Raw genomic sequence first — 16169 nt, 5'->3', positions numbered from 1 at the left:
CACCGGCCCACTTAAGCCCTCACTTCCACCCTATCCCCATAACCCAATAACCCCTCCTAAACTTTTTGGTCACTAAGGGCAATTTATCATGGCCAGTCCACCTAACCTGCACGTCTTTGGACTGTGGGAGGAAACCGGAGCACTCGGAGGAAACCCACGCAGACACGGGGAGAACATGCAGACACAGACAGTGACCCAGCAGGGAATTGAACCTGGGACCCTGGCGCTGTGAAGCCACAGTGCTATCCACTTGTGCTGCCCACACATGTCCTAGCCAATCTGCTATCTTATAATGTAAGCAAAAGTTGACATTTGATCAAAAATTGGCACACTGAGATCTCTCCTGTTGTATTACACTGCAATTCAGCAAATTGCTTTTACAGGTGGAATAATACAGAGGCACTTTTTTGCCACAACCCTCCCTCACAGAGTAAGGGGGCAGCAGGCGCGGGGTGCCAGGCAGTAATAATTTATATAACAATCTTCAATGTAACAAGTAAGCTTACATTAACACTGCAATGAAGTTACTGTGAATTGTAGCCGGCACTCTTCAGAATGGAGCCGACATACACTACGCCAACCCACCCTGCAGGATTAACGAGTGTGGTGTTCTTTGTGATTCTAATTATCAGGATGTAGGTCATAGTGTTCACAATGACCACAGAAGCCAAGTTTAATAACAAAGCTAACATTTATTACCCTACTTAATAAAGCTCGACCACTTACTCCTATAGCAAGCAATAATCTAGTAATCTGCAATCTACACTCTACTAACACTAGTCTCTATCTATAACTGTACTCTGCACTCTCTAGACCTCTCTCAGCACTCTTTCCAGCTCTCTCCCAGAAGCCTGAGAGTCAGTGCTTTATAGAGTTCTCCATCTAGCTTTATCTAGTGGTCAATTATGATATTACATTAACCCTTTATATTCCAGACATTCTACATAATGTCACAACGAGGACTAAGTGGGACTTACACACCTCACATGGAGGATGTCCCACTCTCTGGAGCAACTGGTCAATCGGATTGGCCAACAGCTCCATCGGTTCTGGCAGCATCAGGGAGACATTAGTGACCACTGCCGAAGAAGAAGGCCAAGACCCAGGGATCCCTGATGCCGAACAGCCATGATCTTGGTCTGGGAGGGCTTGGGGATGTTTGGGAGAGAGAAGGGGTGGGTTTAAAGGAGGAAATGAGTAGGAAGGAAGTGAGGGGTTTAATATTTGGGGCTAACAGCCCGGCGATTAGCAAAAGGCAGCCCCGAAATGTGACATGCCCCGCCATTTCCTTTTCGCCTCTTAGCATTTCAGTAAAAAAATTGGGATTCCCACTCACATCTGGCTGCCCATGCTAAATGTTTTATGGTATGGGCATTGTATTATCAGGGTCAGCTGCCTTGACAACAAGCTTAAATGACCGTTGGTTATTCATTTAAATATGGAGGGCGGAATGCAGGTTTAAGTACTCGCCCGCCCCTGTATTTATGGGGCAGAGGTCAGAGGTGGGCGGGAAGGTGGTTGGGTGGGTGACTCCCTTATATTATGTGCAGCCCCTGCCCCCCATGGGAAACAGGCCCTCTGGGAACACACAAAATTAAGCCCTACATAATCCACAATTATGTAACCCACAATTCGGAATAATTATGGATAAATATCTCAGCAATGTCTCTATCTCATTGAAACTGATTTACAGCACGGTAGCATTGTGGATAGCACAATTGCTTCACAGCTCCAGGGTCCCAGGTTCGATTCCGGCTTGGGTCACTGTCTGTGCGGAGTCTGCACATCCTCCCCGTGTGTGCGTGGGTTTCCTCCGGGTGCTCCGGTTTCCTCCCACAGTCCAAAGATGTGCAGGTTAGGTGGATTGGCCATGATAAATTGCCCTTAGTGCCCAAAATTGCCCTTAGTGTTGGGTGGGGTTACTGGGTTATGGGGATAGGGTGGAGATGTTGACCTTGGGAAGGGTGCTCTTTCCAAAAGCCGGTGCAGACCCAATGGGCCGAATGGCCTCCTTCTGCACTGTAAATTCTATGATAATCTATGACATGGTTCTATAAATTTCTCTAAATGCTAGAAATTCTGTTGGCTGTTTAATAAGGCTCAGGGAGTCCAAGGTAAGCAAAATTAAAAAACATTTATTTTACAACACTTATATACATGAGTACCGGTAGAACATCACCAGGTACTCTCTCTTGTCAGTCATTTCCAAACTGGCCGACCTATTACACAAGTGTGGGTAAGCTACCCAGCCCCTAGCAGGAAGCTTGTACTCTGTGGTAGTCACCACTGTTGTATTATATTGTATGTATGGGTATTACGGTAGGATCCCTGTACTACAGGTACGGGGGTAGATCCCTGCCTGCTGGCTCCGACCAGGAGGCGGTGTATAAATGTGTGTGCTCTCCGAACAGCAGCCGTTTTGTAAGCTGCTGTAGGAGGCCACACATCTCTGTGTAATAAAGCCTCGATTACATTCTACTCTCGTCTCGTCGTAATTGATAGTGCATCATACTCCTCAAGGAGCATGGGGAGAACAATCATCCCCATGCCTTCTGTCCCATGCAGGTTATTACAGGCTGCATCAAAATTAGATTGACTACTATAATATAAGACAGAAAAGGGCCTTGCGCCGTTTTAAGAAGCAAATAGGGGGAACCAATTCCAAATGTCGGTTTAGACAAAGGATCAATGAGACCCCAAAATCATGGGCGGGATTGTCCGGCCCCCCGCCGGGCCGGAGAATCGCCTGGGGACGGCGTGAATCCCGCCTCACCGCCCCGACTCCAGCTGCCAGATTCTCCGGCGCCGGTTTTTTGGCGGGGCAGGAATCGCGTTGCGCCGGTCGGGGGCCGTTGACAGCGGCCCACTCCTGGCGATTCTCCGGCCCGCGATGGGCCGAGTGGCCGCCGGTTTTCGGCGGGTCCCGCTGGCGTAACATACACCAGGTCTGTACCGGTGGGACCTGGCTCTGCGGGCGGCCTGTGGAGTCCTGGGTGGATGCGGGGGGATCTGGCCCTGGGGGGGGCCCCCACAGTGGCCTGGCCCGCAATCGGGGCCTACCAATCCGCGGGCGGGCCTGTGCTGTGGGGGCAGTCTTTCCCTCCGCGCCGGCCAGTGTAACGGTCCGCCTTGGCTGGCACGGAAAAGAACCCCCTGTGCATGCGTCAACTCGCGCCGGCCGGCGGAGGCCCTTTGGCGCCGGTTGGAGCGGCGCCAACCCCGCCGGCGCCGGCCTAGCCCCTGAAGATGCGGAGGATTCCGCACCTTCCGGACGGTCTGATGCCGGAGTGGTTCATGTTACTCCTCGGCGCCAGTATGGCCTGCCTCGCCGGTTAGGGGAGAATCCCGCCCCATGTGTCAAATGAAGTACAATCATAAACAATAGTTTGCATCTATGTAATAAACCGACTACCAGGGAATGGGGACTTTGAACAGAAGTAGATAATAAAACTGTCTTATTATAATAATTATTATAATAGCTTATTGTCACAAGTAGGCTTCAATGAAGTTACTTTGAAAAGCCCCTAGTCGCCACATTCCGGCGAGACCGGTACAGGAATTGAAACCGCGCTGCTGGCATGTCCTGCATTGCAAGCCAGCTATTTATCCCACTGTGCTAAACCAGTCAGTGTATTTAAAATAATTAAAACTAGTTCCCTGTTCATTCAATGAGCAGCCGTATCATAAAGATATAAAAATGAAGTTCAATCTCATTCTGTGATCAACGAGTTGATTCGAACTCAGAATGGCAAGCGAAAGGAAAAATATAAATTGCCGTGGTATTTAAATATATAGGGTGCGATCTTCCGGCCTCGTCGCGCTCTCACTCAAGCAAAGCAAGGCCAGTGACGTGGGCGGCACGGTAGCATGGTGGGTAGCACTGAGAAAGAGAGAAACAGCTTACGGCATGGGATGAGAGAGAGAGAGAGAAAGAGAGAAAGAAAAGCAATATGACAGATAGAAAGACTCTAAGACAGCAAACAATTGACCAGAATACTTAACAGGGCCAACTATTTCAATGACTTGGTTACAAAAACAGGGCAGAGTTTAGGGTATTCTGATGATTGTCTCACCTCCTCATTGCCCTAAGGCCCTCCTGCATCTAATAGGCTCAAGTCAGAAGTGTGATAGAATTCTCATTACCCAGTGGTATACTGCAGAGCTACAATAGGTTTTTCACCATCGTGGGCATGACGTTATGTACATCTTTCACAAATTGTCCATAGTAGCTTCAATACGATCTATTGAGTGGACTGTACCAACGCACTAAGCTTATTTTGATAGTACCTCCAACTGTGCAACCTGAAGACGTTCAAGTGCAGCCCCATAATGGGAGTGCAATAACTCACAAGTTCCCTCGAAGTCGCTTTATCTGACTCAGACATAGTCTTTCATCATTGCTAGGTTAAAAGCCTGTAATTATTTGTGATTCTGGAGCACAATCAGCACAAGACTTCAACTGTTCAAGGAGAAGACCCATCACCTTCTCACAGGAATTAGGGATGGGAAATAAAAATATGTTCATGTCAGTGTCACCGCATCCAGAGAATGAATGAAAAAATACTGCAATGTTATTAATTTAATGTATGTTACCGTTAATCTCTACTCTTACCTGAATTGCGAAGCTCTGTTGACTTTGCTTGCATTCCCTCACTAGTGTATATGTACAGTTTCCAGGGTAATAATAATAAAGCCCATCAAATGTTTCATAGTTGTGCTGGCCCCAGGTTCGACAGATCAAATCACGACCACTACCTCTATTGGGAACTGAAAAAAAGATAAAAGTTACCTGTTTCTTTAACTTTTTATGAAATACTTTAAATCATTTGTGGACAAACTTTTCATACCAAACAGATTAAATTCTGTTGATGACCAAGTATAGAAAAGAAAGTGCAGCTAGCAATCCATTAAGTTCTAAAGTTTTAAGTATTTGTTCCCAATTTGCATAGAATTCAACTGGACCAAAATAGTTTCCAATTGCTTACACGTCAGGCAAATGCATTATCATTTAATCCCATCAGAAATTAGCATTTCACCTCTTCTGGAACATTTTATGTAAATTGGAATACTTGGACAGCAATTTGCATTGAATGTTGATATAAATAGGAAAAGTAAACATGAACTTGGAGAAGGAATGAGGCGTTACTCAGCAACCAGGAGCACTTTTAGGATAGAAATACTGTTTGAGTGTGTTTTAAACTGAATTGCCAGGCAATTGGAAATAGGAAATGAGAGAGGGATCAGGTATCAGCTCTGCTATAAACAGGAAAGCTATACAATGGGGTAATGGGCATGAAATCAAGCTCCAGGGAAGCTAAAGGACTGTTAGTTCTAGAAACTAGATGTTTCCAGGACATTTTAGGTTAAAGGGACAAGAAGGAACTGCCATTTGAAAGGGAACTGGTCACTGAAGCTAAAGACAGAGCTGGAAATGCAGACCTAGGAGACGTTGGCGAGGGGAAAACCAAGCATCTGAAGTAATGATATGTTTGGTGTCCTTATTTTGGAAACAAAGGCATTCTGCTGGAGACTGAGTAACTGAGTTTGGTGCAGAAGTTTGGATGCTGTGGCAATTCAAGATAAAGGAATACTGAAAGGAGAGTTGGAAAATCTGGATGAGGATCCTTGCTGTTGGGAAAACAACAGTAGTTTTAAGGGAATTAGGTTTCTATTGGTAAACATTAGAAATAATGTTCATTTTAAGTGGGTTTAATTTAATGTTTCTGTGCCTGGAAACCTATAATTAGATTCATGTTGGACAATAGTTTTATATATGTGAGGGCTGGTTAAGTTCCAGCTGTGTTTTTATTGTGCTTATAGAGGACTATGTTGTGAAGGATAAATAAACCAGCAGTGGTTGCTTTGCAACTTAGGACCTGTAAGATAGAGAAGCTTTTAAGTTTTAGTTTAGCTAAGTTGATTGCAGTTAAATATAGGCAATGAGAGGGAAAGCAGCATTCATAACTCTGCTAAAAACAGTTGGTTTCAAAATCTAGAGAGGAAACATCGCTCACAGCTTACTAGAAGAAAACCCATACCGTGGAGCAATGGTTAAGAAAACAAGCACAGAGTTCTGATGGACAGCTAGTTAAAGAAACTACAGAAATGAAGAGAAGTTTCCAAGAAGTCTGAGGTTAACTGACAGGGCTGAGAAGAAGACTGTGATGTTATAAAAATATCTGAAGTGATTTTCAGGTTTGTGAGATTTTACTCAGCCTGTGGAACATGAGTTGAAATAATTATGGAATTCGATGGCTGGATCTCAGAGTTTATGCAAAAGCAGTTAAGACAAAAGAAACCTAAAAAGGGGTGGGGTAAAATCCTCAACATGATTCGCTGTTAAAAGTGGAGCAGAAGCTTTGTTTAAAAGTGTAATTTGGAAAACCTGATCTGGATTTCAGAATGCAAACCGTTAAGGGGAAGCATACTTATGAGAGAAGATTTTAAAGTGTGTTTTGGGGAGTGGAGTTGGAAACTATCACTTATCATCTGGGGGGATTCTGAGGAGAAATCCATAGACAATAGCTTGGATTCAGAGCGTAGTGTGTGTACTTGACCACAGTGATCGTGTGTGCTTAAAAGGGACTTGCTGTGCAATAAGACCATTCTATCTTAAGGTGTACTTTTTAATCCATGCTAATCTTGAAATCTGTGTGTATTTGTCAAACTAAGGGGGAGATGTAAAGAAGCATTATATTACAATCCAATTTTTCCATCTTTGCTAAATGTTTTTTTTCTTGTTGGTGAAACTGGTTGGCAGACCTGCGACTCTGTTCCTCTACGTTTTTAAAAAAAAAGTTAAATTTACAGTCTTTTGAACCAGGGTTCCATTCTGCGATTTTCCCATCCAGTTACATCAACTGAGATCGTAACACTATCTAAAACAGTTGAGAGACTTGTTTGAAAGGATTGTTGAAAAATCTGAAGGTGATTAAAAGAGTTGAGGGAAACCAGATGGGTGGCATGATAGCACAGTGGTCAGCACTGTTGCCACACAGCTCCAGGGACCCAGGTTCAATTCCGGCCTTGGGTGACTGGCTGAGTGGAGTTTGCATTTCTTTCCCGTGTCTGTATGGGTTTCGTTTGGGTGCTCCGGTTTCCTCCCACAGTCCAAAGATATGCAAGTTTGGTGGATTGGCCAGGCTAAATTGCCCCTTAGTGTCCAAAAGGTTAGGTGGGGTTACTAGGTTAGGAGGATAGGGTGGAGGTGTGGACTTAAGTAGGGTGCTCTTTCCAAGGGCTGGTGCAGACTTAATGGGCTGATTGGCCTCCTTCTGCACTGTAAATTCTGCGATTCTATAATTGGCTCAACAAAGATTTTACAACGTGACTTTTTGAGAGTGGAGTTTTGAAGCATTAGTATGACAATCACCTGGGGGGATTTTGAGGAGAAATCCACAGAAAATCGATTGAGTGCCATCTGCCACTGGTTTCAGAGTGGTTTGTTGTCTGACCACAGACAATCTGTTGGGTTACAGGGACTGCGTGCTTACTAAGAACATTATAGCATAAGATGTATTGTTTAACGTGTGCTATCCTTGAAATCTGTGTACATTTGTGTAGATAAGTGGGAATGAAGGAGTAGTGTTTTATAGTCAAACATTTCATGTTCAATAAATGTTATTTTCCTGTTGTTAAAAGCTTAGTTGGCAGTTTTGTGTCTCTGGGAGGAACTTTCCGTTGTGAGTCTACCTCGCTACCATTGCCAGCGAGGACAGAGAATTAGGCACTCAACCAAATCTACATTCACTGCAGTAGGAACATAGAATCCCGCTGCCTTGAAGGAATGGAGAATCAAAGTCTCTGTTCTTCCCTTTTTTTGAAAAAAAGTAAAAGTTTGAGCCAGGGTTCAATTCTGAAATATTCCCGCCCAGTTACAACATCAACTGGGACCGTAACAGGTGCAAGGAGTCAACAGCAAGGGCAGTGAGGGTGGTTCTCAGCAGGCCCCCCCTTTCACATGCCCAGTCCCTTGATGAGGCACTGAGTGCCTTTGATTGAGATACTTCCCATAGGAAGTGACAAGCTAGCCAAACGTTTTTTGCTGCTGTGCATACCAGGTGGCGATATTCCACCTGCAGCTAGGTTAATATCAGCAGTGTGGGATGGGCCCTTAAGTGGTTATTAACTGGCAGGGTTGACCTTCACACCAGAATGTAATTCCCCCATCAGAACCAGAGATCCCTCCAAAGACCTTCCATAACAGGGACTCCCCCATAACAAAACCCTCCAAAACAGAGACACCCCCCCCCCCCCATAACAGGGACACCCATATTAGAGGATCCCAATTTCAGAGAACCCCCCCCTAACAGTGAACCCACCATAATTGGGAATGCCCCCTTTATGCTTGACTGGGTCTCAAGTACCATGCTTTCAACCTGATGGCAATATTTATAAACATCTCAGAGTGCTTTCAATTCCTCTTGTTCTCAGCAGAAAGCAGGCAATTTTGTTTGATGTGGTCATGAGCTGTCAATCATATCTAGATATTGATAAATATTGTGGTTAGTTTCACAGCAGGGTACTTTAGATGCATTCAAACATGAAGGGAAATGAAATTAAACAATCCAGACATCTGGCTGTGTGGAAACTGTCAATAACAGCCGAGTAAAAGCTATTTCTCTTTGAAGTGAATAGAAGCCGCGTAGACCAACGGATCTGAGGGGTTTAAACCCTGATGATGTGGTTTTTGCTTTCTAGAATATAGAATTCCTACAATGCAGAAGGAAGCTATTTGGCCCATTGAGTCTGCACTGACACTCTGAAAGAGCACCCGACCTAGACTCACTCCCCTGCCCTATGCCCATAACCCCACCTAACCTGAGGATCTTTGGACAGTAAGGGTCAATTTAGCATGGCCAATCCTACATAACCTGCACATTCTTCGACTGTGGGAGGAAACCGGAGCACCCAGAGAAAACTGACGCAGACACGAGGTGGAAGTGCAAACTCCACATGGACAGTCAACAAAGGCTAGAATTGAACCCAGGTCCCTTGCGCTGTATGGCAGCAGTGCTAACAACTGTGCTACCATGATGCCTCCTACGAACCCCTATGAAGTTACAGCTGCTGCTTTCTCTGCCTGAAGCAGTAGCTGTAAGGGTCAGGTGAGTTTTAAAGCAGTGGTTTTTTTCACTATTTCTGTCTGAACTTCTCTTTAGCTTTCAGGCAGGGGTGACTGGTGTCTGTGAGGCAAGGGGAGGTGGCTATCTCTGTTATGGGTACTCTGTTATGTGAGTCTATGTTATAGGAGGTCTCTGATATGGGGGATCTCTGATATGGGGAGTCTCTGATATGGGGGGTGTCTCTGATATGGGGAATCTCTGATATGGGAGGGGTCTCTTATATGGGGTGCTTCATGATATGTGGGTGTATGGTGGGGGTCTCCGGTGGGAAAGCCTGGTTGGAATTTCTAGTAGGGGGGACTGATGGTCATCTCTGGTGGGTGGGTCTGGTGGGAGTCTCTGGTGGGGGATCATTATGGGGGGGGGGGTCAGGTCGCTCTCATACATGTGTACTGTGGGGGTTGGATGACTCAGCAATTCCCATGGTGGGGAGTGGGAATTGCATTGCGGGGTGGACGGGGCCCAGCAGCCGGACCTCGCTTTCGTGCTGCAGACTCAAAATGGCTTCCTGATAATGTGATTTGCAACGGAATGCCTTGATACCCCGCCACGCATAAATTTACAGGGCAAGGGACAGTGAATCACCTCTAGGTGCCGCTTCCAGCTTGAACGCGAGCACAAACAAAAGGTGATTCATCTCTGGCGGGTGAACATGTCTCCCAAAATGGAGAATTCTGATGACTGTTTCTCTCTTTCAGTGTTACTTACAATCTACACTCAGCAAGTTTCATACACACACACATAACAATTTATATTTAGTTAACTGAAGTCGCCAGTTAACTTAGTTTTCTTCTTTGCACTTTTACAATAATTTGGAAATCAGGCAAGACTTCTGAGTTCATTCAGTGAAAAGGCAACTCAGAAGAGATGTACAAATGACAATTAATTTGATAATGATTGTTTTGTGCTGCTGCCAAAAGTTAAAGTTACATATCTTGATTCTGTTTCATCACACATGGGGCAGCATGGTAGCACAGTGGTTAGCACTATTGTTTTACAGCACCAGGGACCTGGGTTCGACTCCCGGCTTCGGTCACTGTCTGTGCGGAGTCTGCACATTCTCCCTGTGCCTACGTGGGTTTCCTTCGGGGGCTCCAGTTTCCTCCCATAGTCTCAAAGACATGCTTGTTAAGTGAATTGGATTCAGAATTCTCCCTCAGTGTACCCGAACAAGTGCCGTAGTGCGGCAACTAGGGGATTTTCACAGTAACTTCATTCCAGTGTAACTGCAAGCCTACATGTGACACTAATAACAATTATTATTATTATTACTTGATGTATGGCTGTTTAAGTCAGAAATATATCATGTATATTAAAGTGTCCTGAGTTAATTTGGACAAATGAAATTCTCTGAAACAAAGTGCTTTTTAAACGTGATTTTTTTTTGTAATTAGCTTCCTGTAAAAAAGAACGGGCTGGATTTTCCGCAGCCCCGCGCTGAAATCGAGTTCGGCGCGATGACGGAGAATACACTTTCATGCCAAAATCGGGCTCAGCGCCGGGCCGACGCTTCTCCGGGACCCAAAAATCGATGTGATTGCGGAGTACGCCGCGCAGCTGGGGGTCCATTGACAGAGGCCCGCCCAGCGATCCTCCGCTCCCAAGCGGCCAAGTTCCCGACAGCGTGCGGCCGATCAGGGGTATCTCATTTTTGCGTCAAGCTCGGCGGTCCGAGTCCGACATGGAGCTCGACGCGGCCGCTGGAGGCCGCCACTGTGCGCATGCGCGGACCAAGTCAGAAGTTTGTGGGCCCGTGTCCGCAGCTAAAGCTGCGAGATTTACTCCAGGTCCCTGCTGGGCCCCTGCAGGGCATTAAATTAGTTTATCTTTTTTACAGGAATCTCTGGAGTAAAATTCCTATTTTTTTATGCCAGCGTGGGGACATAGTCCCATTTTGGGAGAATCCAGCCCAACATTTATAAATCTCAAATTTTAATTATGAGACATTGTAGATTTAAAAATAACAATTGTAATTTTGCCTTTAATCAAATATGTACCTGTTTGGCACCGTGTTCCATTTGCCTCAAACTCAGTGCAGTCACACTGGTCCACATTTATACATATTCCTGCATTTAGACATGGGAGTGAACATCGAGCTGAAAGGAACAAATTAACCAGATTTATTCAATGATGTAAAAACAATAGTGATGTACTTTATTAAAATGACGCAAAGCGCGGATGTGTCTAATACTGTATACTAAGGCCTAGAAGTGCAAGAGCTGCTTTAAATACCTGAGTTTATTTCCTTTAGGTCCTTGGAGTGTAAAATCTAAGTTACAGTTTTAATAAACTCCTCTATAATATTCAACACATATTAAATGTTTAATTTCATGAGAGCCCTGTTGCAGACATGTTTATTGGTATGTATGTTACTTTACATGTGTTTGTAACCTTGGTCATGTTTGACCTTGAGGGCAGTTTCCTATTTCATCTCTATAATATACACAGCCTTCCACCTCTAACATCATTTAATGTTGCTGTTTAATGCAACCCGTCTTCTGCTGAACCCCTCATTCATTCTTTTTATTGTTGTAATTTGAGTCACCCCTGACTTGACTATTCTAATACTCTGCTGGCCAGGCTCTCATCCTCTACCCATCATAAACTCTTCTGTCTATGTTCTATCCTCCACATATTCCATTTATCCATTACCCCATTCTCACAGATCTAGATTGACTCACTGTGTCCCCAACATTTCAAATGTAAGATTTTCATTCTCATGCTTAAATATTTTTATTATTTTGCCTCACCCTTTCTGTGAAACATTCTTCATTACCACTATGCCAGAACAGCCAGCTCCCGCCCCCCAATAAAGGAGATTGCACTGTGTCTAGTCACTTGTGTGTCCACCTTCCTTACCCAACTATTAGTGGCCATCTATTTTGTCCCTTATGCCTCACTCTGGATATTTTTGTCTAAATTGCTGCACTTTTTCTCTTCATTCTCTTACTTTAAGATTGCCCTTTCAACCCTTCAATCTATTTATTCAACTCAGTGTTTAGTTGCCCCTCCTAATATCTTTTGAAGTAAGTTGGGACAATTTTTAGACGGATGTAAGCTATTGTGTGGATACACTGTTATTCTAATGAAGCCAAGTAAGATCATCAAACAGGAGTCACTAAAATATTAAATAAATGAAAGATAGACAGAATACACTCTGGTCAAACTCTTCTGTCCTCATTCACAGCTGAGATTATCTGGAGCCGCCGAAAGTGAATGGAGTAATTGCTGGAGCGCCAAATTTCCCGTTTTAGCTCGTAACGGGCTCCGCCACAGATAAGACTGGAGAATCCCACCCGATATCTTTAATACCATGAATGTAGCTCATATGATTCAAAAGTGGTTTTCGACTTGCAGCTACTTTAAGTGGTGAAAGCTATCCGAGAAATCTCAAGTGTTAATAATTGTTACCATAATAATAAAGATTGCAGGTTTGAACAATAGAATATATCAGATGAAGGTTTACATTAAATTGTTATTAGTCAAGAGTAGAATTTAAACAAGATGTTAACATTTATTTTTGTTTTAAACAGGAGTTTCAGCAGATGGATTGTTCTTTTGTACAATGTGAATTATTGTGCTGTCGCAAAATGGCTGAAGTTCAGTCCCCTAGCAGCTGTGTCGTATTCAGAGTCACTGAGCCATTGAATTGCTTCCTAAGTTGGGGTAATTCAATTCCCACAGATGGTGCGTTGAAATTATGACTCGCCACTAAACTACATCCTGAAAAGCAGTATAGAGGAAGCTAATGCAATTTGTAATATATGAAATACTGTGCTGTTTAAATTGCACTTGGCAAGGCTTTCAGACCTCTGACATACTAACAAAAATTATCCTCTATTTAATAATCTAATCTATTTGCCTATAATTAGAAGTGAAAACCTAGACAGGTCTGATCTTTCCATAACACAGGAGTACCGAGGCCAATTGTCCTGGAGGAACTATCGTCCTGTCTGTAATCAGTTAGTTTGGCACAGACCTGGGACCTTAAGGACAAAACTTTATCCATTAGGATATTGGGAAGCATTGTAGCTCAGAGAATCTTAAAATGAGGTGCAAAGAAGAAGATAATTTGGCCCTTCACGCCTGGGCTGAATCTTCGAAAGAGCTATTCAATTAGTTCCACTCCTCTGCCCTCTCCCCGCAACCCTGCATTTTTCATTCCTTCAAGTGCTTAATTTCCTTTTGAAAGTCATTATTGAGTCTACAACCACCAGCCTTTCAGGGAGTATATGCCAGATCATAATGATGGCAAACAAATTTCCTCCTAGCCCTCTGGTTCTTTAGCCATTTGCAGTAAATCTATGTACTCTGGTTACCAGCCTTGTTCCCTACTTAATCTGTCCAAAGCCTTCATGATTTAGAGCACTTGCATTAGATCTCCTCTTCTCTAGGCAGATAAAGCTCAGCTTCTCTAGTCTTTCCAAATAACTGAAATCCCAGATCCCTGGTACCATTCTAGTATATTTCTTCTGCATCTCTCAAATCCCTTGACATTTTGCTTTAAGTGCTGTGCCCAAAACTGGGCACATTATTTCACCTGTAACCTAGCCAGTGATTTATAAAGTCATAGAATTTTACATAACAGAAAGAGGGCCTTCGGCCCATTCTGGCCATGCCAGCCTTCAAGAAACTATTTGTTCTAATCCCATTTTCCAGCATATGGTCCGTAGCCTTGTATGCTATGGCATTTCAAGTGCTCATGTAAATTCTTCTTAAATGCTTTGAGGTTTCCCGCTTCGACCACCCTTTCAGGCATTGAGTTCCAGATTCCCACCATCCTCTGGATGAAAAAAGCTTTCCTCAAATCCCCTCTAAACGTCCTGCCCATTACCTTAAATCTATGCCCCCGGGTTACTGACCCCTCAACTAAGAGGAAAGGTTTCTTCATATCTACCCTATCTATGTCCTTCATAATTTTGTACACATCAACCAGGTCCCCCCTCAGCTTTCTGTGTTCTAAGGAGAACCACCCCAGCCTAACCAGCCTCCCTTCGTAGCTGCAGCGTTCCAACCCAGGCAACATCATGTCAAATCTCCAGTGCGCCCTTTCTAGCTTAATCGCATCTTTCATATAGTGTGGTAGCCTGAACTGCACACAGTACTCTAGCTATGGCCTAACCAACATTTAATACAGCACCATCATAACCTCCCTGCTCTTATATTCTATGCCTCAGCGAATAAAGGCAAGTATCCCATAAGCCTTCGTAATCACCTTATCCACCTGTCCTGTTGCCTTCAGGTACTTATGCACATGCACCCCAAGATTCCTCTGTACTTCCTAGCATCCTACCATTCACTGTGTATTCCTTTGCCCTGTTAGACCTCCCAAAATGCATCAACTAAAACTTTTCAGGGTTAAATTCTATTTCATAGAATCATAGAATTTACAGTGCAGAAGGAGGCCATTCTGCCAATCGAGTCTGCATTGGCCCTTGGAAAGAGTACCCTATTTAAGCCCACATCTCCATCCCATCCCCATAACTCAGCAACCCCACCTAACCTTTGGACACTAAGGGGCAATTTAGTATAGCCAATCCACCTAACCTGCACATCTTTGGACTGTGGAAGGAAGCTGGAGCACCCGGAGGAAACCCACACAGACACGGGGAGGAAGTGCAAACTCGCACAGACAGTCACCCGAGGCTGGAATTGAACCCGGGACCCTGGAGCTGTGAGGCAGCAGTGCTAACCACTGTGCCACCGTGCTGCCACTGTGCCCCCATTTGACACTGTTCTGCCCATCTGACAAGCCCTGCAATCTAAGACTTTCCTCCTTGCAATTTGCCACGCCAACAATTTTTGTGTCATCTGCGAACTTACTGATCATGCCACCTACTCAGGTTCAGATCATTAATGTACTCTACAAACTGCAAGGGACTCAGCACCAATCCCTGTGATACACCACAGGACACAGATATCCTGACACAAAACAACCTTCAGTCAACATTGTCTGCTTCCTGCCACAAAGCAAACTTGGGATCCAATTTGCCAAATTTCCCTGAATCTCATTGGCTCTTACCTTCTTGATCAATCTCCCTTGCGGAACCTTGTCAAAGGCCTTCCAGTTGTCCATGGAGACACATCAACTGCAATGCCCTCATCTACACACCTAGTCACCTCTTTGCAAAAAATCAATCAAATGTGTTAGACATTGGGTGCAATTTACCCGCATGGGAACAGAGTCCCCTGCGCAGGTGATTAGCAGGGTGTTTCCTGCCGCTCAGAGCAATGAGAAACACCACGCTATCAAACAGCCATTTGGGTACACACAGGGCCTCAGTGGGGAGCATGCGGCCAAGGCTGCATTTAATCTCGTTTTCTGCACTGGAACTCCGAATCTCAAGACCATCCGACGTGACCCCTGAACCCTCCCACAAAGCCCCAACTCACCAATAAGGGTTCCTCAGGACAACTCCACCCCCCCCCCCCCACCCCCCACACACACACACCCTTCAACTGCACAAAGCACCGCCAGGGCCCAATCTTGCAGCATGTGAAAAATGCCAGCCTTGCATCCTGGCAGTGCCACCTTGTCACCTTGGCACTGCCAGGGTATCAGACTGCCAGTGTCAAGGTGCCACAAACAGTGCCAGATTGCCACCCTGCCCAGAGGGCAAGTACCTGGAGGCCTCCAATCCCTGGGGAGATCCCACGCATGTTGTTTCTTCTGGTCCCCTTTTGTGGGGACCAGCACTGAATGGCGCTCGCCCGAGATCTCCACGGCAAGGGAGCTCATGGATTATACATAGAATTTACAGTGCAGAAGGAGGCCATTAGGCTCATCAAGACTGCACCAGTCCTTGAAAAGTGCACCCTACTTAAACCCATGCCTCCAACCTATCCCCATAATCCAGTAACCCCACCTAATCTTTTGGATACTAAGAGGCAATTTAGCATGGCCAATCCACCTAACCTGAACATCTTTAAATTATGGGAGGAAACGGAGCACCAGGAGGAAACCACGCAGACACAGGGTGAAAGTGCAAACTCCACACAGTTACCTGAGGCAGGAATTGAACCTGGGACCCTGGAACTGTGAGG

The 16169-nt window shown here is 44.9% G+C and overlaps 1 protein-coding gene across 1 annotated transcript in view; it reads right to left on the bottom strand.

Annotated features, from left to right (window-relative positions):
- The window catches only part of otog (otogelin), a 431253-nt gene that overhangs the window by 391895 nt on the left and 23189 nt on the right, over positions 1 to 16169 (bottom strand). The window contains exons 6-7 of the mRNA XM_072517704.1: positions 11123 to 11221; positions 4613 to 4767 (exon numbers count right to left, since the gene is read on the bottom strand). Coding sequence (XP_072373805.1) covers positions 4613 to 4767; positions 11123 to 11221 — 254 coding nt within the window. The remainder of the gene's footprint in view (positions 1 to 4612; positions 4768 to 11122; positions 11222 to 16169) is intronic.

Source organism: Scyliorhinus torazame, chromosome 10 (assembly GCF_047496885.1).
Source record: "Scyliorhinus torazame isolate Kashiwa2021f chromosome 10, sScyTor2.1, whole genome shotgun sequence".
Taxonomy (NCBI): domain Eukaryota; kingdom Metazoa; phylum Chordata; class Chondrichthyes; order Carcharhiniformes; family Scyliorhinidae; genus Scyliorhinus; species Scyliorhinus torazame.
The sequence above is the reverse complement of the archived record's forward strand: the minus strand, read 5'-3'. Positions and strand labels throughout refer to the sequence as shown.